Source organism: Onychomys torridus, chromosome 17 (genome assembly GCF_903995425.1).
Source record: "Onychomys torridus chromosome 17, mOncTor1.1, whole genome shotgun sequence".
Taxonomy (NCBI): domain Eukaryota; kingdom Metazoa; phylum Chordata; class Mammalia; order Rodentia; family Cricetidae; genus Onychomys; species Onychomys torridus.
In genome coordinates, this window is record NC_050459.1 from 26,143,292 (window position 1) to 26,166,985 (window position 23,694).

At 38.6% G+C, this 23,694-nt stretch overlaps 1 protein-coding gene across 8 annotated transcripts in view; it reads right to left on the reverse strand.

Annotated features, from left to right (window-relative positions):
- Positions 1–23,694, reverse strand: part of Nrg1 (neuregulin 1) — a 1,059,481-nt gene that overhangs the window by 137,067 nt on the left and 898,720 nt on the right. For 5 of the 8 annotated variants that reach the window (XM_036166365.1, XM_036166366.1, XM_036166372.1 and 2 more), the window contains exons 2-5: positions 22,752–22,929; positions 14,772–14,893; positions 7,934–7,984; positions 4,997–5,047 (exon numbers count right to left, since the gene is read on the reverse strand). In XM_036166365.1, coding sequence (XP_036022258.1) covers positions 4,997–5,047; positions 7,934–7,984; positions 14,772–14,893; positions 22,752–22,929 — 402 coding nt within the window. The remainder of the gene's footprint in view (positions 1–4,996; positions 5,048–7,933; positions 7,985–14,771; positions 14,894–22,751; positions 22,930–23,694) is intronic. The other 3 variants (XM_036166367.1, XM_036166368.1, XM_036166374.1) reach the window with 1 other exon arrangement.

Genomic DNA, 23,694 nt, shown 5'->3' on the forward strand with positions numbered 1-23,694 from the left:
TGAACATGAAGGCAATAATTGGTCTGTGTTATGAATACTGGAACATACATGTCCTGGCTCTCGCTCAAGTCACCACATTGCCCTGAAACTTAAAGCAATCAGAAAGAGTAAAATTATGCCAGTTGCCAACTTCCCTTTCAAATTATTATCTCATTGCCATAGGAGCCACAGTAATTTTTTATTGTCCACAGTGGGCATAGCGGCCATGCCCTTGAAAATGCCATGTCTGAAGAAAGCCAAGTACCATTATTAGCACTCAGTCAGAAGTAGCTCTGCACCATGGCAAGATCTCAGTTTACTACCACGAGAGGTCTGAAAATAAAATGCTATTTTTCCAGCTGAAAATCATTTGGCAAAGATCAGAGCAGTTTTCTCTACCTTTAAAGTGGCTAGGTTGGTTATAGCGGACGGTGAAAGGTAGGAGGCATAACTCAAATGTTCCGATGTGCCAGACAGACACAGTCTGGTCTAGTCAATAGTACATCCCTGTGCTGTTCCCAAGTGCTAAAGCTATATTTCATTAAGATAAAGAGTGAAGACAACCCTCCTCCCTTCAGCTAACTCATTTAGGTGCCAAATCGTCCAAGACTGAATTGTTCATTTCTTTCAGAGACTTCAAAGAGGACTTCCTGGACACATCCGTTTTAAAACGCAGCCTTTACTGAGAATACATAATATGTTGAAATGGCAGAGATTTCCTGGCCAAGGACCTTTAGCATCACTGTTAGGGCTGAAAAATCACAAACTCATTTCCTTCCCCAACTGAAAGGATAAAATTTCTCCAACTTGATTTAAAGAAAATGCAAGGATTCACTGGTTTTCCCCCTCCCTTCAGAGCTATATCCATTCTTCAGTCTAGCTCTCACGTGTCCAAATGACCACCCATAAGCATGGCTGTGCAGAAACATTTACATGTTTATTTAAAACACATACGTAACACACAGAAAGGGAGTGAGTCTCAGGGAGGTAGGTAACCTGCTAAGCTCATACTATAATCACAGACTAATATTTGGACTCAGAGAAAAAGTCCATGCAAAGTGCTTCCTTTCCGTCTTATTCACCTGACACACTTCAACGTACATTGTTATGACTGTAAAAACTCAGCTAGTGGAAGGCAACTCAATTTACCTTCGTCTACCACATATGCACTCTGTATTATACGCTACTTTGCAATCCAAATGTAGAATCTCATTCCTTTAAGTAGGAAAGGCTTTTGCTTTGAGGCAACAAAAACCTCAGGCAGGGTAGTATGTTGTTTGGATTTGAATCCTGCTGGTGTAGCTTTGAACAGCACTTGTAAAGTGGGAGAGGCTTTAGGAGCACCATGAGCGGCCACACAGAACAGAAGGGCACATTGGCCAGCACACAATAAGATAATACTAACCTATAATGCTGCTGTTATTATTCCTTGAAACACATATTGCTATTTAACACTGTTTACCAGGAGCACATATTTATTTATTTTTTCTTATTGCTGCTCATTATTGTCTATCTCACTTGTGCATTAAATTGGAATGGGCAAAGAGCTTAAATCAAGAAAGCCTTCGTTGTAAGAATTACACTTTTTATAGCATTTAGAGAATTGTCTGCAAAATGGGGTCAATGGCAGCTGGGACTTCCGAGAAGTCATTTAGGTTGCACTAAACAATCCATTTACATTTTTGCTGAGTCTATGTAAGAGGGAGCAAGCTAGTTCTACAGAGCAAGGTTCAAGCTGCTCTTCGAAAATCTGTCACTATATGTAACAGGACATTTATTGAGCCATCCACCTACAGCTCTCTTAGTCACATAAAGCTCACTTGTATAAAGTAAATGAATTGAAAAGGATTAAGCCCCTTACCAGAACAATTTTTCTAAGAAAACAACAGAATATGTAAGAAATCTTAATATAGAAAACCTGCAATGCATGGTCCCAGTTCCACAAAAAGGAGTAGTTTAAAAAGTTGTCATATAAGAGGAAGGAATAGTATCTTCAATATCTTGCCTATATTTTTAAAGTTCTATAAAAAATAAAAGAGAGGGAACTGAAAAGGATTATGTAGAAAAAAAAATAAAACCCTTAAAATCTTCAGTAAAGAATTATTTCTTAATTGTTGCAGCTTCAAAACTGTCTATTTCTAGAGGACTGGGGGCAGAGATTGTATAGAAAGACCCTAGGTTGAATGTTTCCTATTAGGAAAAAACCCAAACCATGTCTGTCTAGCTAGTATGAGAACAGTGTGTATGGCATGTTGAATGAACACAGGAATGGTGGGAAAGTAGGCAGGCAGAATGAAAGCACCAATCAGAAGACAGTGGACTATTCCAGTAAAGAAGGTCACACCAGACAGCTCTAAGCTGTGACTTCTTCTTGTCTCTAATCCACTCTGAGTCAGGGATAGTCAGAGAAGGTATCTGGAACAGGCAATATCCAGGGGACAAACAGACAGCAGGTTCTGAGTAGGGGCAAGAATATAAACCAACATAGGCTGGGGAAATAGTTCAGTCAACAGAGTGTTTGCAATGCAAACATGAGGATCCTGAGTTTATCTGGGTGTGGTGATATATGCCTAATCACAGAACAGTAGAGGGAGAGACATATGGATCTCTGGGTTCCCTGGTCAGATACCCTGACCTACCTGGTAAACTTCAGGCCAGTAAAAGACCCCATCTCAGAAATCAAGGTAAATAACTCCTAAAGAACAAAACTCAAATCCATATGCACCCACACATACAAACATGTGCACCCACCCATCTACCCCCACACAAAGGCACCCACACATGCCCACAACAACAACCCTAGTAATCTCTTTCCTATAAGAGTATCCATTTGCATAGACAGAACTGGATAAAAGGGAATTAGGTTGCCTTTTCCTCTTGATACTAACCCCACAGATCACATGGAACTGCCCCAATACACAACATGCTATCTAGATCCACATCCTCATGAAAGCCTTCCCAGATTTTACCTTAGAAAATATCAGTGTCAACCATTCAAAAGTGGAGTCCACACAGGCATGATTTCGTTTAAAAGCCAAGTTCACTTTTCAAACTCAGGGATTTCCTAATGTCTCCCTGATGGCTGAAATGAAACAGGTGGGATGCGGGGATGGGGACTGTATTCTATAGGTCTGATTATTTTTGACCCATGTGAACTTTTCCATCGATTTTTTCATTATAAAAAAAAATCCATTTTGAATTTTCAAATCCAGTTCATTGCTGCTGCCTTGAAATGAGTCCTATGCCCCTCCTACACTCCAAGCACTCTTTCAAGTAGGCCTAGAACCCGCACTTGGTTTCTATCTTCAAATTATGGAGCATATTTTCATGAGAGTGAAAAGGCATTACTAATTAGCTCAGTAATAATGACCTACCAAGAACAGAAAGTAATGTAGTAAAATGACGCAGCAGTACAGCCTTTCTCCCTCCTAAACCATCCCCAGACACTGGGAAGTGACTCTGCTGAGAGTTAAGGAAACAGAGTCGGATTCCAAACTTCTCTCTGTCCACGGCACTGGAATGAACAGAAATGTAAACCAGGAGACTCATTTCAGTTCCCCGAATTCCTGGACAACCAAACTATAAGTAATTCTTCCCTTCCAGAAGTGCTTACAAGTGCTTAAGGACCACATCCACCACCCTGGCCATGACGGCAGGAAGGGTTCCAGTCCCAAGAGTTTCAATGGTGACATTCAAAGGAATCATATAAGGAGAAATCATTTTCAGAAAAGTGTGGCAATGAGAAAAATCTAGTATTTTCTTTTTCATACTATTTTTTAAAGCAATGCTTAACATGACTCCTTATTGTTAGTTTTGCAAGTTCCATACATTTGTCCTAATGTTTCCATAAGTGGAACTAAATAACCAATATTGCAAGCACGCCAGCAGGAATTATCATTTGAATATGTAACCAGGGGCCTGAGGAAGTCTGTTAGATCTCCTAGAATTTCATTTCCTGTTTGATATTCTTAGATCACTGCTATCAAGCCTGTTAAATGCTGCTCTGTGTAGGTAAAACATTAACTCGAGCAATGATAGTTTTTGATTTTTTTTTTTCCATTTTGTTTGTTTTGGGTGCAGGGATGAAACTTAGAGATCCACCCACACAAGCATTCACCCTACAGTGTAGCTACATGCCTAGTAAATAACATGTTTCATACTATATAGTTACAGCTTTTGTCCTGCTAGCCTGCAGGGAAAAGCTTTACTACTAAATGCTTTTATATTAAGAAATGCTTTATATTAAGACCTAAATTAAGAAGAAAGAATAGCTCTAAGTTTCACTCATTCATTTCAATATTTAATATGCCTGCCTGTTTTATATTGAAATTTAATTCAATGCTTTCAATTAATAAATATCCGAAGGTAGTTTTACTAATCCTTGCTAACTTTTTTAAGCTCCCTTGACATCATACACAGCACCAATCAATCTAGCAGTGGAGGGAGCCCGCCAGCACAAAGCACATTTCACATTAAACAGGCAAAACTCATCGGGGATCTTGCCTAGGAACGTGCCTTCAAACGTTTTCATAATTACTCACTAGCTATCAAATTTGAATTAAGGGCATCTATATATAGTTTCCTCACTCTGTCACAGCAGACGGTAATAGGAAATTGAGGAACTTTGGAATAAAAGTCCCAAACAGCTGGGTATGGTGCCTGTGGCAGTTGCTGAAGGTGACAACACAAGCTGAAAATAAACCCACAAATACCTACCCCAAGCTAGGCCTCAGATGCTATGCAATTATTTTCCAACATTCAAGGGAACCAGAATATCCTAAAACTAATACACATGTGGTGTCATAGTACACTCTTATGTATGTATTTTTGGCACAGGGAAGATCTCTAGTTAATATGAAGCACAGTAGGAGACTATTCCTACTCCAAATATGAGTCTCATTCTGTCCAGCCTCAGCACACCACACCTCAATAAAGGCTGAGAGCACACGTGAATGTGCTCATTAGGAGAAGTTATTACCTTGGGTTAAAAACCGGCAAACAGGGTGTATATACTTACATGAAGAAGTATTTGCGCCTTCTGTTGATACTGATATTCTAATGGGAGACTCTATAAAACATAAGAATGGAGTGAAGCTTTATTGAGTCGTGCCACTTGAAAATGAGAAAGTAGCCAGGCTCTGGAATTGCCTTGAAAAGCTGTGCTAAAAAGCAGTGCAAGAGCCGTACAGAAGCATCTTTAAAACATGAAGATGTACACACTATGCAAGGATTGCAGAGAGACACCTCTGCTCTGAAGACTTCTCCAAGAGACAGGAAAGGAGAGAGCACACCTGGAAAGGCATCCACAGACCAGCTGTGACATGAGCTTTGGGGAAATATTATTCTTAGCAAGCGCACACTACAGGTGAAACAGATCATTCCTTAGGTATAGGCTTGAAGTGGAAGAGAAGACCACTGCAACACAATGGTCAACATTCCCACATTCCATTATCAAGAGTGAAAATATTTTCAGGCAATTTGAATCAGCAAAAACATCCTGACCAATAACAGTGCCAAACAAAGTCCATGCAAGTCCCACTGCAGCAGTCCCACAAGGAGCCAACAGAACATGCTGAACAAGCAAGACAAGTTAGGGGAGTACAAGATTTGCTTAGGTAGCAAGGATGGAGGAAGAAAAAAACCCCAGCATTTTAGTATTGACAGAGCATAAGGAATGCAGGGAGAAAAAAAATGAGACCTAAAGATTTTTAATCCTAGGAAATCAGAAAGAAAAACAACAACAACAACTTAGTGTTAAAGAAAGTTGAAATTCAACAGCTAGAATATCATAGTCAGGTCACATTTCAGGAAATACTAAAGAAAATCTAACCTCCCTAGAGAAGCACCATAGAACTTTAAAAGCCCAATTCCCTAACCATGTCTACTGGTCTTGATAATGAAGTCCTTACATCACATAAATATCTGAATGAAGGGTAAAGGAATTTACTTAATTCTTCATCCCCCCCTTCCTGCCTCATACCCCACTCATGTTTCTCTCAGATTCTGAACAGTGGTTCTGAAGAAAAGAGACCTACTAAAGGGCATATAGAAGAAGGCTGTGTAAGGTTCTCTGGAATACTATAGCTCTCAAAAGGTATGGCCAAGGTGAGAAATGCCAACTATACCAGCTGGGAACAGGGTGGGGAGATGTGCAGACAACACTGGACTCCAGGAACCTGCCCTTCTCCCTTCTCCTTCCTGAGACACACAACATAAGACACCTAGCACTTTAGCTTTCTTCTTCTGTAAAATGAGGGAAGATAATGACTTGTCTTGTGATTTTGTTAAAACTGGCAAATGGGTTACAAACTTAATAAATTGAAAGGAACCCGATAAAAGCAAGTTATCACTATAACCCAAAGAGAGAGAAAGGAGACCATGAATTTGAAAGAGAGAAAGGAAGGGTGCATCAGAGACTTTGGAGGGGAAGAGGGAAATTATGTAATTATATTACATCCCCAAAAAAAAGAAAGAAATTACAAAAAGGAAATGAATTTTCGATCTCAACTGCTCACAAATTTGTTGCTAAACAAATGCTAATTCTTGAACTTCCTAAGGTTCTCTTAACCATAAAAATCATAGCAAATAAAGTTAAGTGTACTTCTCTCCCTCATCAAGGAAATTTCTCACTGGAATAGAGGGGAGACCATTACAGAAAAACCACAACCAATCAAAATGCAGAGTTGAGACACTCAGTCCCAATGGATGTATCTACAAAACACTCCCACACCTAAGGCTCAGAGAACATTGCAAAAGAGGGGGTGGAGAGACTGTAAGAGCTAGAGGCTCAGAAAGGACACCCATGACATCTCACCAACATGACTGGCTAAACATGAGCTGAAGACAAAAGACATGATAAAGAGGACCTGGGTAAGCCAACAAGACCTCAACCGGACACAAAGAACAACAGACAACTAAGGAATGCTGAGAGGGAAGAAACAGTCTTCCCCAGGGAAGAGCACACCAATTGATTATCCAATACAAAATTGTCATCCCTGATAATACACATACAAATTACATTATGCAAACTGAGCAGGTTATATTTAGGAATATATACATCAATGATTAATGAAAACGGAGGCCATGCATTTAAAAGAGAGCAAGGAGAGGGTATATGAGAGGGTTTATACAGAGTGGTGGGGGGAAAGAAAGAAATGATGTAATTATTTATAATCTTAAAAAACTAAATAGCTGGACATGGTGGTGCATGGCTGTAACCTTAGTTCTAGGGAAACAGCGAGAGGATCCCAAGAGGGATGCTGGGCTGAGCCACATAGCAAAATTTCTGCCTCAAAAACTATTAAAAACACCACCAATGAAGTCATTCCATAACTAGAAGACAAACCAGTGAATTCTGGTTACATATGGATTTGTAGAGCTGGGAGATAATTAGCTTGTGTCTTCTCAGCCTATAACTACCACCAGTAAATATTACAGGCAAAAGTGAAAAGAAATGGAACATTACAATAACATTTTTGAAAAGTCAAATTGGTTTTTTTTGTCCCAAATCTAGTGAACCAGAACTTGCCAGTAGCATCTCAAAGGTCTGTCATCAGATGCTGGGTCCACTGTCTAGGTAACATAGCCTCATTCCAATGGGTTGCCCAAACAACCAAGAGAAGAAGCATGCGCAAAGACAGAAAATCTGATCTTGCACCCCTAAGTTTTCTCTTCTACTTGTCTGCTATCACCAAGTCCTGTGGAGATATGATCTCTTTCTCTCCTATTGGTATCCTGAGCCACCATTCAGACATACAGCAAAGAAACATCCTGCCTTAAGTAAAATTCAAAAATGCAGAAGGAAGCTGAGGAAAAAAAACAAAACAAAAAACACTGGACCAGAACACAGGAACAGCTGGAATTGGATGCAAAGGGAGTGCTGATTAGTATGAAGAGCAGCCAGCAGTTAAGCCTGCACACTGGTTAGTAAAACTTGCCAGGCTCTTTTTCTTACCTGAGGACACATATGCTCTTTCAGTTGAGGCTGGCATGCCAGTGATGAACTCTGCAAAAAAGAAAAGGTGACAGGCGATTACGGTGTACAGCGGGAGGCTGGGGTCTGGGGCCATTGCCTGCCTTCCCAATTGCAAATGAGTGTGAGAAAGGAACACTGCATGAAGACAGCCCAAATAAATAGTTCTTCTTTCGTGGGGGAAGAGCAGGGGATGAATGACGCTAAGTAATTATGAGGAACCGTTTGCTCCCCCTGGGGTGAATGAGGAAGAAAGCACTAGAGAAAGAGACAGTGGGTTTCTTGGAAAGGAAAAAGAAATGGGGAATTAAGAGCGTCAAAGCCACTGTCATACCAAACTGAGGCAATTTCTAATGTTGAAGAGTTTGGAAAATTTGTTCAAAAATGAAAGCAAGCAATGTTTGCTGTTGGGATTGGCGAACCCCATCAAGTTCTGGCGTGGAAGTCTTCAAATTGCCAGAGTTAATCAATATGGGAACATTATCATCTGATACGTGTTGGCTGCACTGGACAGGGCATACATGAGCAGGTAGTTTGCTGAAGGAACAAGGGATGAACTTGCATAGTAGGGAACACCATTATTCTGAGAATTATGAGACTTATTTAAGAATCTAAAATTGCTTTCTTAAAGCTCTAAGGATATAATAAAGTGTGTGTGTGTGGGGGGGGGGGGGGTTATACTGTCTAAATAGTGCAGAATTTAGTCCTAAGACTGGCTTTAGTTAGTTAGATTCTAATATTTTTAAAAGGTGGTTTCATGATATTAGGATGATGCAAAGATATTAGGATGATGCAGTATATTCTCACCTTCCCTAACCAGGACAAAGATAAGCTGAGTCTCATGTGATGTCAGCTACCACACAAAAATTACTACATCTGCCCAAAATTTCTAGGCCATATACACTATCATTCTGTGTCTAATAGCTGGTTAATTGTAGAGTGAGATATGCTTGTTACCAATGTAATCATTTTCAAACACAGATACCACTATGATGAGACCAGCCTAGCAAGGAAGAAGAATTGACTGAAGTGATAATATTCCTTCAACTTTTGAATTTCTTTAGGAACAAAGAATTTGAGGAACTAGACAGGAAGAAAATGTTACGTGGCATTCAGGAGAGATGGTCAAGTATCATAGACTTTCCTAAAGCCCAGATGTTAACTTCTTAGTGCAAAGTAAGGGTGGGTGACGTGACCGATCTTCCTTCATCAAGGGTTCTAAGGTCAACCATTCAGAGTAAGACTGTTTTCATGACATCTAAGTTTCCTACACCATTTCTTATGCTCACTAGAAATGGAACAAAGTAAAAGGGATTTGAATATGACAGTGTATAACTTCCTTGGAACTTTCTCATGCAGGGGGCAATAGAGAGGATGTCCTCAGCTAGACCAGTGGTGACACCTGTTCCTGAAGTAGCAACTATTGAGTTAGGCTGTAGAAAATAAAATAAAATTGCTCTTCTTTAGAAACATATAATCTGAGGAAACTTCTTTTTTAATCCAAGATTCACAATAGTTGTTCTTCTGTAGACATGCCTGACACCCTTTCAATGCAATGCTTTCAAACCCTACATCTACATTGAAAAATGCCTCCTCATTCTGCCCTTCAGAATGCATCAATGACTTGACCACCACATTGCCTGACAAGGATTGGGCAAAGGCCCAAGCTCAGCCCAATATCAAAATTTTTTTCACATTTATTTTTGGCAAACCAAGTGATTGTCTACTGTGACCTTCCAAGAAGATTTAAAAGAATAAATAAATAAATAAATAAATAAATAAATAAATAAATAAATAAATAAAAAGACCTCAGAGTCGAGGACAGGTTAACCATAACTTCCTTTTGTGATTGAATGCTGCATTAGACAAATGTTCATAACAACAAATGGTTGCAGCAGTTATAACTGTACAGTGAGGCTCCTGAAAATAACACCCTTTCTAAATTAGATATTTATCCTAGAGATCGTTAAAACCTCTTTAATGACTATGGTTTCAGTAAAAATAGTTCCTGAATTAATATTCAGGAAACGTAAGCTCAGAGTTTCACAAATATATTTAAAAATGGTAGATACTTTAACAAGATCTTTGCTATTAAGTCATGTTAATCTTTTTGATCAATACTACATAGAAAGTTATTTTTTCTGTGTGCAGTGTTCAAGGATTTAAACCAAAAAACCTGTTTGTTTTTAGTGTGATGGAAATGTTACATTCCACTTACATATTTAAAAATTTTAAGTCTTACAACCTCCTTGACTGGCAGCTAAGCAATGTACTTTAGCATAGTAAGTTGGCATATTCCATTTACAAATGTCTACTTGATGGTGTGAATAGTGAGGCTTTAGAAGCACCAGGAATTGAGCACTACTGACCAACTCACGCTCAAGAGGCATGAAAACATAACATTGCTGTATTGTTCATTTTTGAATAACTATTTTAATAACCTGAATCCAATCTCAAGTTGCAATGGTTGATAAATGTCTCCTGGAAAAAAAATTTCTAATGAATATGAATGTAAGACTTGTTTGAGACTTTGTCATGAACATAAATATTCAGGAAACACACACATATGTGATGTCTGTGCAGATTTAACATGCATTATATAATTCTTTATTTCACCCAAACTTCTAAGTCTCTACTATGTATACAAAAATTATGGTTAAAAATGATTTTAAATCCCATCACTCGGGAGGCAGAGGCAGGTGGATCTCTGTGAGTTCGAGGCCAGCCTGGTCTACACAGAGAAACCTTGTCTCAAAAAAAACCAAAAAAAAAAAAAAATGATTTTAAAAGTGGGTGCACTTATTTACTAACTATGATAAAACATGAACTCAGGAACATCTTTGAATATCTGAATTTTTATTGTTCTTAATGAGTATATAAGCAGCTAAGAAAATTTCAAATTAATAAATGCAAATCTGTCATATTTTAATCATACTATTAATGTGTATTAGCTTTTATGAGCACTCTACATAATATAATATACATGGAGAATGACAAGCAAATTTTAAAATCTATTTGACTCCAGGCTTGGTGGTACGTGCCTTTAACCTTAACAATTAGTCAGGAAGCAGAGGCAAGCAGTTCTCCCTGAGTCCCAGGCCCGTCTGGTCTATATAGTAAGTTCTAGGTAGGCCAGCCAGAGCTGCAGAGTGGAACCCTGCCTCAAAATAATAAATGCATAAATAAAAATAAATAAAACTTACTTGACGTTCTTCTTAGTGTAACTCCACAAGCTGTTCACCAATATATTTCCCACAACACTATGTTTGAGAGAAGGGGTAAGGGCTGACTAAGCCCATGACCCAACATGAGCTAAAATTTTAACTGATAATCTATTCAAGCTTTATTAAAAATATTTTTTCTGTTTCTCATATAGAACAGCAATAATAATGAACCCAATTATTCCTCTGGGAGCTTGAGTCTTATACAATTTTTCTCCTGATTAGAAGAGAGAACTCAAGATATGATTGAGTTGTTGTACATTCTCCGAGAGTAACCTTTGAAAAGATAGCACTACTTAATTAATATGGAAAACCAATTATGTCTGTAGTTCTCTTCTTTGTCCCTTTATTTTAAGATCCAAGTGTTTTCCTAGAGCTTGTTAGCTAAGGATTAATTGTGAAATTAGGATTTCTTAGAGAAAGACTAAGCCAAATAACTAGATAAAAATGAGCCCAGAGTGTATGGGCTGAGAAAAAATATGTGTGACCTTTTCCCTTGCCGATATGCATTCTGTAATTCACCACAAGAAGATTACGACCTGCCATAATGTTTCTATGAAAATCAACATTAGACATGAGCAGGTTGCATAGGTTTACACATGCTTACACATGCAAATTCGTCTTTCCAATTCCACAAAGAAGTAGAAAGGCACCAAAAAGGCAAGAGCTAACAAATTCTTCAAATGTACCTTAATCAATGAGTGACTACACATGTGTTCTTTTCTAAATGCTTAAATATTTTGGCAGTAAGCTCATTATTACACTGAGGCAAATATAAAAACAAGCTCAAGGAATTTCTTAAAACTGTATTATTTCATTTGTATCTAGGCACCATTAAATAGATCTACATAGCCACATGTGAGTGGGGCTTCCTCTGCACTCGTTATGCAGTGGGACAGGATATATGGCCAGGGATAAATCCGTTGTAAATTGTCTGGATCTTATGGCATGGTGTGGCATCCTCAAAGAAGACTCTATCAACAATGGGAGGAGCAGAAACCAGTTAGTTAGGAATTACAAAGAAGAAGAGACAAAAGCATGACAAGAGAGGCATCAGAAAATAGTGGGTTTTTGCTTTTCTTTAAGTTTAAAACCACCTGAAGAATAGTCACATGATCCCATTGTTTCAACTCTTTGAGATGCCAGCACAGAAGTCCATCTCCCTAAGGCCAAGCTCTTCCCCGGACCACCTCTCTGTGTCTGACACTCCTCCTCCCTGTTCTTCACAAGAGAATGATTCTCCCTTAACTATCTGTGTGTGCGCACGCGCACACACACACACACACACACACACACACACACACACACACACAAATTCAGATACAGAGTGAGCTACTGTGTACTAGGAAGTAAAAGCAGGTATATGTTGCCTTTCACTATCTAGTACTTTTCTGGTTCTGAAATGGTTTATTTCCCATTCTAGGAAGCATATTTCTTTTCTTTTGTGAAAAAAAAAAAAAAAAGCGTATACTTCAGAAGCAGAGGATCACAAGTAAATATCTTCCTCTACAGTGCAGGAAGTCCAAAGGCTAACCTGGGCTACAGAAACTATCAGAAAAGCAAACAAGCAAAAAGAAAAAAAATCACAAAAGAATACTTAAAATAGTCCATGAACTTTATTTTTGTTAGGTTAAGTAAAAAAAGGCCCAGCATCATAAATGCCTCTTTCAATGTCTCAAAAATGAAATTTATCAATACTATATATTCAAATTTGAGCACTAGACCATAACTTGAAAATTAGATGGCTCTTTTATATGAGAAATGAGAAAATGAGTATTATCAAGCTTTTGCTACCTCTAAAATAACAATAATATAAAAAGACCCTATAGATTTTTTTCCAGGATTAATACAAATTGCCTCTGTTTAATCCTAAAAACCAGAAGCCATGGAATAATCAATATAATTATACTACCAACAGTGATAACACTCACTCTAATTTTATTCATTTGGGAGCTTATAGTATGTATAGCTACAAAGATCCAAGCTGAATGTCACAATCGTAATTCACAATTTTCCATAAGGAGACATTAAAATACAATGAAGTGACCAACTTTCAAAACATGGCATAGAGCTCATGATGTCCTCAACAAAAAAATAAATAAAATAAAACCTGACAAAAAATCATTGTCTTCAAAAGTCATGACCTAAACCACAGTAAAGAGTAAGCTACTGAAATTAATAATCTTTAAATTGAGTTCTGTGCAACAATCCTATAAAATTCCATGTGAAATAAAGTAATAATAGCAAAACACTCTGCCTAACCTGTGTTGATTAAAACCAAAGCAAGTGACATTGTACTTGTTCATATAGATGTTAATTGGCATTTACATTTTAAGAATCATAAGCAGGGCTTCTAAAACTAGTAACTGAAACTACTTTTGCTCATTTTTCCTTTATTGTCACCAGAGGGAAATGGCTAAAGTGAAAAGTAATAGGCTTTGATTACACCACTCTGGAACTTTCTTGGGAAGTCCAGAGAAGAACAGGCACTCACCTGGATTTTCCTGAGCCTGCTCCACATTTTTTTTTCACTCCCTTTTCCCTGACATATTGGGTCACATGAGGATCAAGAACAACAAACCAACTTGGTCTCTTAAGGAACTAACTTTACTGTTACTAACTCTTCCCATGATGATCTGGCATTTTTACCTTATTACTCCAAAAGACCATTCCCTGACATAGATAGTTCTCACCTTTACCAAGAAGCATAGAAATCAGGATTGGGTTTATGAAAAAAAAAAAAAAATCACAATCATTTCAAGCCTCAGCAGACACAGTAAGGTTTTTGTGGAAATGGCACCCAACAGTCCCAAGGTCTGAAGAACATTGCTAGGCCATCATCAGCTCCTAGACATGACCTTCAGAGGTGGGGCTACCAAGCTATTGAAGATACACGCCAGCAGTTCCCACCTTCTGATTTCGTAAGAGAATGAGGGAAGTTGTTAATTGGCAGGCAGTATTTCCTGTGTCCCATCTGGACTCATTCATTTGTTAAGCAAATCCTCCTTGGAACAACTCTCAGGAGGCTCAGTCAGAAGCTTGAAGCCTTTACAAAGTAGGAAATACACTGCCTCTCAGGTGTTCCTAATTTCAAAACTAACAGCCTTAAAAGTCAATGTATCTAACTTCCTATTAGCTTGGTGTAATCACTTAAAAATGCATACTGGAACATTAAAACTTTTCAGGACTTGCAGATAAATAAAACAGATGCATTCATTCATGTGTATGTATACACATATAAGTGTACTTGTTGTACATACATATATATGTGTGTGTGTGTATATATATATATGTATGATGTATACAAAACTATGTAACTGTATTCTGTGGTTGATAGGACCAAAGACTTGACTGCCCTTCCTAACCAACTTAAGCAGGGGTGTGTATGTATGTGTGTTTGTATGTGTGTATGTGTATACACATACAGTCTACATCATCACATGGAATGAAGATCTTTTCTGAGGACACAAAAGATGCCTATAATGCTCGGCTTCCTTTCCAGTGTTTTTCACTTGTTCACAAGATCAACCCATCGATCTATCACACATCTTGGTCCCTCTTTTCACAGACTGAGCAGCAGCAGGCAGCCGGTGTCTTACCATTGGAGTCAACAATGGTGATGTTGGCCGAGGCACTGTCATTCCCCAACTTGCTGATGACTTTGCACATATACTCTCCAGAATCAGCCAATGATGCTTTGTTAATTCGAAGTTCTGACTTCCTGTAAGATCCAGACCAAGGCAGTGTAAGTGTGTCGCAGAAATTCACCCTTAGTGTCGGTAAATAATAAAACACATTCTCCTGGGTTCAGAATTCTCAAACTCCCCCTTCCTACCCGACACATACAATATTAAAATATCACATGGTATCATATCAGTTCAGTTGTATGTTTCCAATAGACCAAACATACGGTATCACAGTAAATTGCCTGTGACATCATCTTGATCTTAGTACACAGATAGTAAAGTGGGTCCTCACTGATTATGCTCTTCAGTACTCTGCTGCCACTGCTGACCATGTTATAGCTTAGATCTCTTTAAATTAACTGGCAAGTTTCCTGTCTGCCCTACATCTCAATGTCATCCTGAAAACATATATACAAGTAATACTCTATGGACTGACCAGGTTATATTCAGGAATATGTGTATATACATATACATATATGCATGCTGTAATAATTAACAAGGGGGTGGGGAAAGAGGCCATGAGTTTGAAGGACAGTGGGGAGCAGTAATTGAGAGGATTTAGGGCTTAGAGGGAGGCAAGGAAAGGGAAAGATGCCATAATTATATTATAATCTTCGAAGTTAAAAAAAAAAAAAGGTTTGAGAAGAGAAAAAAAATTGTTTAAAATGATTTCTTATAAGCCTAGTAGAAAGAAACATTTCATGGCATCTATGACAGATTAAAATGCTCCACACTTCTCAGTGGAGTAACATCAAAAATTAAGGTGATTTCTAGCAGGTAGATGTATCATTTCTAGAGACAGGAAAGGTGTCCTCCCTGTAAATTGCCATTGCTGGGCACAAATTGCCACACAAATGGTTCTTGACACTGGAATAAATGTTCCTGCTACAGTAGCGCACTTTTATAGCCCTCTCCACGTTAAATCAGTAGTCACCATTTCTTTAATGTGGACACCATTGGGATGTCCATGCTTGTCTCCTTCATTGTTGCACATGGCCTGGAATTTAAGCTATCCCTGGGTTACAAAGGCTCGGAACTAGTAGAATTGGTTCAGTGTTTGCAAAGGGCTTTATGTATTCAAAGTAGGGGAGCTTCTCATACTAGCCCAGGCTGGCCCAAAAGACATTACAACAAGGATAGCTTGAATTCATGGCAAACCTCCTGCCTTGGTCTTCCAAGTGATAGGATTATAGGTATGAGCCACCACTCTGGGCTTACAAATAGTGCTAAAGCATTGCTCTATATTCTAGCATGGCATCTGGGAGTCATGCCCTATAGAGAGGTCAATGGGGAGAAAAGAGGGCAGGAAGGGAAGATGGCAGCATTTGTGGTTGCCTTCATGCTTTGCTATTTTCTCCCTATTTTGTGGTCTTTTTGCCACGTGGTATTTAATCATCAGGCAGAAAGCATGGTTCCAAATTTCATGCCTCCTCTTCTCCTCCAGCCTAGTAGATGGCATCAATCAAAATCCCGCATATACACCTCACAGTCTTCTACCCTTGTGCCTCTGACAGGTCATAACTTGCCCCCACTTAGAGTGCCTCATGTTTCTACCTCAATGATCTTACTGATCTTCAAAGGCCATCTTAAGTGGAAAGCCCTTTGTTAAGATTCTCATGATCAAACCATGCACCTGGTCATGCCTCTTATCTAGATCCTCGCCATCACTGCTGCCCTCTCTTTTGAACCCTTTTCACTATGTCCTCTCACTACACCTCCTGTCCAGACCCAGTACATACACTTCAGAGCAGGCAGTCTAATTTAAAACTGCTGGTGTCCTCACAACGGCACATCACACTATGACGGTCCTGGAATGTCCTCAAGCAATATTGGATACATGTAGGAATGGAGCAAAGACGTATCTGGATGTTCCTACTTGTGCTATCATAGGACCTAACATCCTCAATGTAGAAGGAAGTGAGATGCAGTGTAAAAGTGCATTGTCACGGTTTTAGGAGGTACAGACCCAGAAAGGCCATAGCCAGGTCAACTTGTTAGGTGGGAAGTTACCTCTACTACCTGTAACTCCCAACAAAACAACAGTAAAACCTACCATGAGGAGGAGTCTCAGAGTATAACCATAACAAATGGGTTCTATTAAAAAACTGGGAAATATTAAAGCCCCCCCCCCAATTCCTCAGAACCTTTAATATAACTAAGAGACTCTGAATGTCCAGTAAAACAAAATATATCATTTAGCTTCCTTCCACTTACTTAACCAACCCTTTTTCTTTCACATAGCACATCTATTCACACTTTTGGAAAATAACGGTTCACAGAAGAAGTTGTCAGAAAGATTTACTAGTAATAGCCTTGTTTATCTAAGTAATGGAACCAGCCAGGACTATTTAAGGAATAGCCATGTATCAACTACAGAGGCTATGCAAAGAAAACTTTCCCTAAAATACCTCTAAAAACCAAATGGGCCAGGTTCACAGCAAATATCATGACAAGTAGATATTTGGGGTTAATAATACATAACAGCCCCCCCCCCAAAATTATCAAAATACAACAATATTAGAATATCACTCAGGTTCTTCTGAGACCATGCCAGGCTTTGGGATATTCCAAAATGTATTTTCTAATGGATTATCAGCTTTGGATATACTTGGTGTATCTGTGATAGATTTGCTTCATGGTAGATGGTTTTAAAGAAAAGAAACACAAGTGTGAACACTGTAATAAGATTTTTCAGCTGAAAATATAGCCAGCTTTTCTGAAACAATTTTGCTGTCTGATCATGAAATAATAGATACTAACAACAAATTATGATAAAATAGAAAAATATCCTCATCTTCAATATCAGAGGATGAGAAAATTCTGAATATAAAAAAATATAGACTTTTAATGTCAAGACCCAAAATTTGGTAGTGAGGCAATTAGAACAATATTCCAAGAATGTACAGCAAATAAGAAGCTGTCATCTTCCCAATTTATGAATCTAGAAACAATCTTACACATATATAAGGACCTCTTTCTTGACCCTGCACAATTTAATATTTTAACCATTGAACTGGACTGAACTATAAGAAACAGGGTAATTGAATTTCCAGTTGGCATAATCTTTAAAGGATAGTTCTAAAATCTAAATTCTCCTAATAGGCTTGGCCCATGTTTCCTGGAATACAAACCCAAGTAATATAATCAAATGCTATGATGGACAGAGGGATTGGAGGTGGGGGGGGGGGGTACTAGTCTGTGTCCAAAAAAAAAAAACTTCACTAAACAATGGAATAGGCTTTTCTTTACATAAATGCTTCTTGGTAGCTTCATACAAGCCTCTAAGGTGCATTTCCAAGGTTGGTGTTACACGTGGCCATGCAATCTCTGTGGCAGAGGCCACCCTTGGGAATCCAGGACAGAGCATCAATGGTCCAAGACCAAGATCCAGCTTAATCAAGACATGTGTAACAGATACAAGACCAGATTCAGAAACCAGTGTAGAAATGCACAGGGGGCAAGATATGCATCAATTACAATGCACAAAGAAAAGGGGGCTTTCAAGTAGCCCATCTTTTAACACCAGCCTTTTAAAAGTGCTATATTGTAAAACTAAGAAAAAGAAAAAAAAAATGCATTTACTCATGGCTTAGACTAACATTAAACCAGAATACAAAATCAAATTGGCTCGGAGTACCAGTACATTTGGAACAGGCTGGGAAACAGCTGGAACAATGAAGTATATTTTTGAGTGACAGCTGATGAAAAAACCATCAACTAGAGGACTTTAGAAGAAATGATTGCCATTGGAGAATCTAGACACCCTAACAAGAGAAAGAATTCTATTAAAGAAACAGTCCCACAAGCATGCACCCATGAATGGGACATGATGACTTTTAAATGCATCACTGGACTGCTGCTACTTGGAAAAAGAAGTGAAATGGGAGTGGCCTAGTATCCCATGAAAATGTGGAGACTCAGAGAAAAAAAGAATAGGGGAAATACAAGGTGGTGTTACATGGGAGAATCTTGGAAATCCAGAGCCAGATAAGAAATCTATGAGAGAGTTAGTTTTTTACATCGCTAAGACTCCAGACTGGAGAACCATTTGCCAAGCACACTCTTACAAGGTCTCCATGCGTGCAGCTCGGGAGTGTGTGGATGTGTGGGTGTGCTTGTATGTGCATGTATGCATGTCTTCAATTCTGCTTCAGGTGGCAACCTGCTTTCTGTGAGAAGGAGGCAGAAGGAGAAGAGGAACTTCTTAAACAGCAGAACCATACTGAATGTCCACATAAAACATACAAATGACCACTTGTGATATAGGGAAATTGGGATTCCTTACATACCATTCCCATGGCTTGCCAAAGTACTTCCACAGCTAAGAAAAGAACTATACATGAACTTTTCTGATACAGAACTCTTCATCTCAAATGTGGCCACTGAAAACAACAGACTATCCTTTCATTCATTCATTCACTCATTCGTTCATTCATTCATTCATCTCTCTATGTGCAGAGGGGTACTCTATATGCATGGGTATGTGTAGAAGTCAGAGGACAACCTGCAAGAGCTGGGTCTCTCCTTCTACCTTTATATGGGTTCTAGGGGTCGACCACAGGTCACCAGGCTTAGTGACAAGCACCCTTATCATGCTGAGCCATCTCATCAACCCAAAAGTAGGTATCTGTAAAATCTTCAAAAGGTTTTTCAATAAACAAAACTATTTCCAGATCAAATTAAAATATGAGCTGAAATGAAAAACTGAAACAAAACTAGGGTTATATAATCATGTATGAAAACCTACAAGAAATAGAAGCTTGCCTTTCACAAGGCTGATCCAGAACAGATATTTCACTAAGGCCAATTTGACAGGCCCAAAGCCTTCAACTAGTTTTCATGATCCAAATCATTCACCAGGCCCAGACAACAAGAAGAGAGGGATAAACAGATAGACAACACGGAGTGGTTCCCATTTCTTTTAATTGGTCCCACACGTAGCTTATCAAATAAAGCAAACAAAGGCTTAAATGTGAATTCAAACTCATAGGAAGAACATGCAGGAAAGCTGTTTTTTAAGAAGAGGCAGGGTCCAAGAGGGAAATGAGTTTTCACAAAGACAGAAACTGCCTATTGGTATAAAATCTTTTCATAACACAAAGGGATTAAAAGGAAATTTTGGCTGCCATGTACAATCTAGATAATAAAAGAGGGGAAAGGCCTAGACTAATGACCAAAAGAGTCAACATTTGATTTAAACAGACACCCAGGGAAATCCTACACCTCTAATTAAAATTCACCTCTGCTTAGCTGTTCACAGCCAAAGATTAAGTTTGAGCCACGTGACCAGCTAACCAACACAACATATTCCAATCTCAGGATTTAGGTAACAAAGTATTACATGTATTTGAATATGAAAAGTAACAAGAGGTTTTACTGATAGCCTGAGCTGATACTAATGCCTGTATTCTGATTTCATATAATAAGTTCACAAGTACTAGTGAAATTAGCATGAACATCAGAGTCAGACCTATTTAAATTATAGGTTTTTTTTATTAACATTACAACCTATAGAAAGAAACTTATATAAGTTCAACCTCAAGAGGGTGATTTTTTAAAACAGTGTAATAATAATAATATTCATCCTATTTCTTTATAAGATAAATAGAATAACAGCGCATTTTGCTAATGTTAAGCTTAGATTTTGTTGGCTACTCCAAAATCTGACAACATTAATTTTGAAGAGCTTTAGAAATGACAAATCTTCTGATAGTGAAAATCAATGAGCTGATCTCCTAAGCGGCCGCCTACGCTACACAAACCATGTCTTATTTTTAGTTCAAATATATAAACTTCTTTTGTGCCAAGAGTAATTTACAGTCACATAGCTTGAATAAATTTCTCCCCATTTACTGCTTTGCAGCGAGGCTGGAATTAAAGTGAATAATTTCTGAACACTGGCCTTCCTGATGTGGTGGGGATTATATTAGTATGTAGACAGTGCTCAAAGCTGTCTGGACCTAGGCAGCCAATATGAAAATGCCTTCCTGAATGCTAATGGTATGTTATATGTTATCCCAGCCAGACAACCGAATAAGCTTTTCAGTGTACACGTGTCCTCTTCAGAAACACACTCATGCTAGTCTTCTCACATTTTTTTTATTTTTTTCACCTTATTTTCCCAACTTTACTTGCTTCTTTCCATGTATGAGACAGAGTATATGTGCTCTTCAAAAAGTTTCTCCTTCCTTTCAGCCCACATCAATCTGTCCAAGTACGAACTCCAACGGCGTGTTTCTGCACACAGTCTGGAATTCCCATGTTGCATTAGGACTAAATTAGATTGTCTCAATATAATCATAGGACTGCCTATGCACAGAAATGAGGCCTGCTACCTCTTTGATTCAGCTATACCCCTTGCATAAAGCCCCTCACAAACTCTTAAGTAGTGCTGCTAGCACTGGGCCAGCTCTCAGCTACAAATGAGAGGTTGTCTAGTATGTACATGTAACTTAATTTGCCTAATTGATGAAATCAGAACAAACAGCAAAACCTGTTCAATCCAGTATCTACAAGTCTTTTGTGTGTGTGTGTGTGTGTGTGTGTGTGTGTGTGTGTGTGTTAACCTCCATTAAAAATCATGCTTATCTTTTCAAATCTTCCACTGTCTCCTCCCTCCTGCATGATCCCTACTTTCAAAGACAGTGTGGCATAAGAAATAAAAAATAAATAAACACATCTGTGTTTAACTTGAGTTCTTTGCAAGTTCCATGACTCTAGGTAAAACGTTATATAATACATTTGACCCTCAATTTTTCTTTTTCTTTTTTTAAAAATTTGTTTCTAGATGGGATCATGCTACGAAGAACCGCTAGTCTCAAACATGGTGGTGGTCTTGCTGCCTTGGCCTTCCAAGTCTGGGATTAGTACAGGTGTGCACCAGGCTTGACTCACAGTTTTCCAATCCACAAAATCAGTTATCACATGCCAGCGGCTCAACTGCTTTTACTACACATTGGATACTGTTGTTGTTTCTAAATAATATTATATTAAAAGGGCGTCTTGGCTCTTTACATTATTATCTGTACCACCTACTGCAGAATGCGATACCTAGCCCCCTTTTCTCACACTTTTTATTTCCAAATCATCAGATCTTGCTGACATGATCAATAACAATAGTAAGTGGTGTAACTAATAAAGCCATGAGAACCAGGAAAAAAAATCTCTAATTATTGCCATCAGAGTAATTAGACAGTTTGATAACATTCAGTTACATTCACGTTAGCATCCTCTTGCTCTCCCTTGCTCATGAGTGTGTGACAATTATTTGGTAGACTGCTTATGAAATAAAAAAGAAGAGGGGGTTTCTTCTGATGTTGCTTTTGTTATAAAACCATGGTCTTCAGAGGAGTCTTCTGAGATGTCAGTGAATAAAACCTCTCAGAGCTGAGAACCACATTAAAGGTGTCATGTCGATTAATGAATTGCTCAGAAGAAAGAAAATATATAATGGGTTATTATCTTCCCTGATTTCCTCAAAATGTATTTTAATCCTTGTGAAATTCTTTTTTTTTTATGTGCATTGGTGTTTTGCCTGCATGTATGTCTATGTAAGGGTGTCGGATCCCCTAGAACTGGAGTTGTAAGGTGCTATGTGGGTGCTGGGAATTTTGGCTGCCACTAATTCCATCTTCCTTCTTCCCTCCCAGCCCCATCTGACTCCCTACAGCTTGCTCCTCAGCTCCCCATTGCTTCACCCAAAAGTTGTACGAATCATAAACTCCCAGGTTCTTTCCTATTTGATATGACAACCTCTGGCAACTATATAATCAAAACTATTTCCATCCATCATATAGTATGCTTTGTAAATTCAATACTGGGGTCTGTGTAATTTTCTGTCCTGTGTCCTATTACTGCTGGCACAGATTCTGTTACTGAAGGCACGTGACTTACCCTGGCTTTTTCTGAATCTTGATGTTTTGTGGTTTATTTTTCTTGTTCAGCTCACTCCCGTTCTTAAACCATTTGAATCTGAGTGCCGAGTATTCTGAACTGGTTTCACACCGAAGCACCAGCTTGGAGCCTGCAGCTGACTCCTGGCTTTTCATCTCTTTCAAACGGGGAGGCAAGGCTGAAAAGCAGAAGGGAGAAGCAGAAAACACTGTGATCATCCGACCTTTCAAAATGAAACATATTAATATTGAATGAGCTTGATCAGGTCCCATTACCAAAAGTTTTAGTAACCAAGGCAAAACAACAACAACAACAATAATAATAATAATAATAATAAATTTAAATGAGTAGACCAAAATGGATCCCAACTAGGAGAAAAATAAAATAAACTCATCCAGAGATGGGGAGGGTGGCTGGATAATAAACTCCTTCCTAAAACATATCTCAGTAGCTACTTCCCTAGTTGAACAAACGCAATGCTAAGGCTGGGATGGGACCAGGCTTTGTCTTCAGAGTTGCATGGCCCCACATTATACATTCACATAACTCTAGGAAGGCGCCGGGAGGGTCATGCCCATTTATCAGTTGGAAACTGATTTCAGAATAAATGCTGTTAAGTCTATTTTGTCTTTCCTCTTGGTTGTGACATTTATAGAAAGTATAATCAAACTCATCTCATTAAGCATTACAGGTACCCCACCCCCAAATCAAAGAAACACTGTCCCTTTGTGAAAGACACAAGTCCTTTGGCAACATCACCCCGACTAGGCCTGCACTTGCTATCTCACAGATATTGACTGACCACTCCAGATGACCACCACTGCCATATCCTGGACACTGCATTAACTTAGCATTTCCAAATCTTCAGAACAGTAGCTGTGAATAGCTAAATTGTGCTACTTTATATTATCCCACAAAGGACAGATACCAGTTTTGATTTATA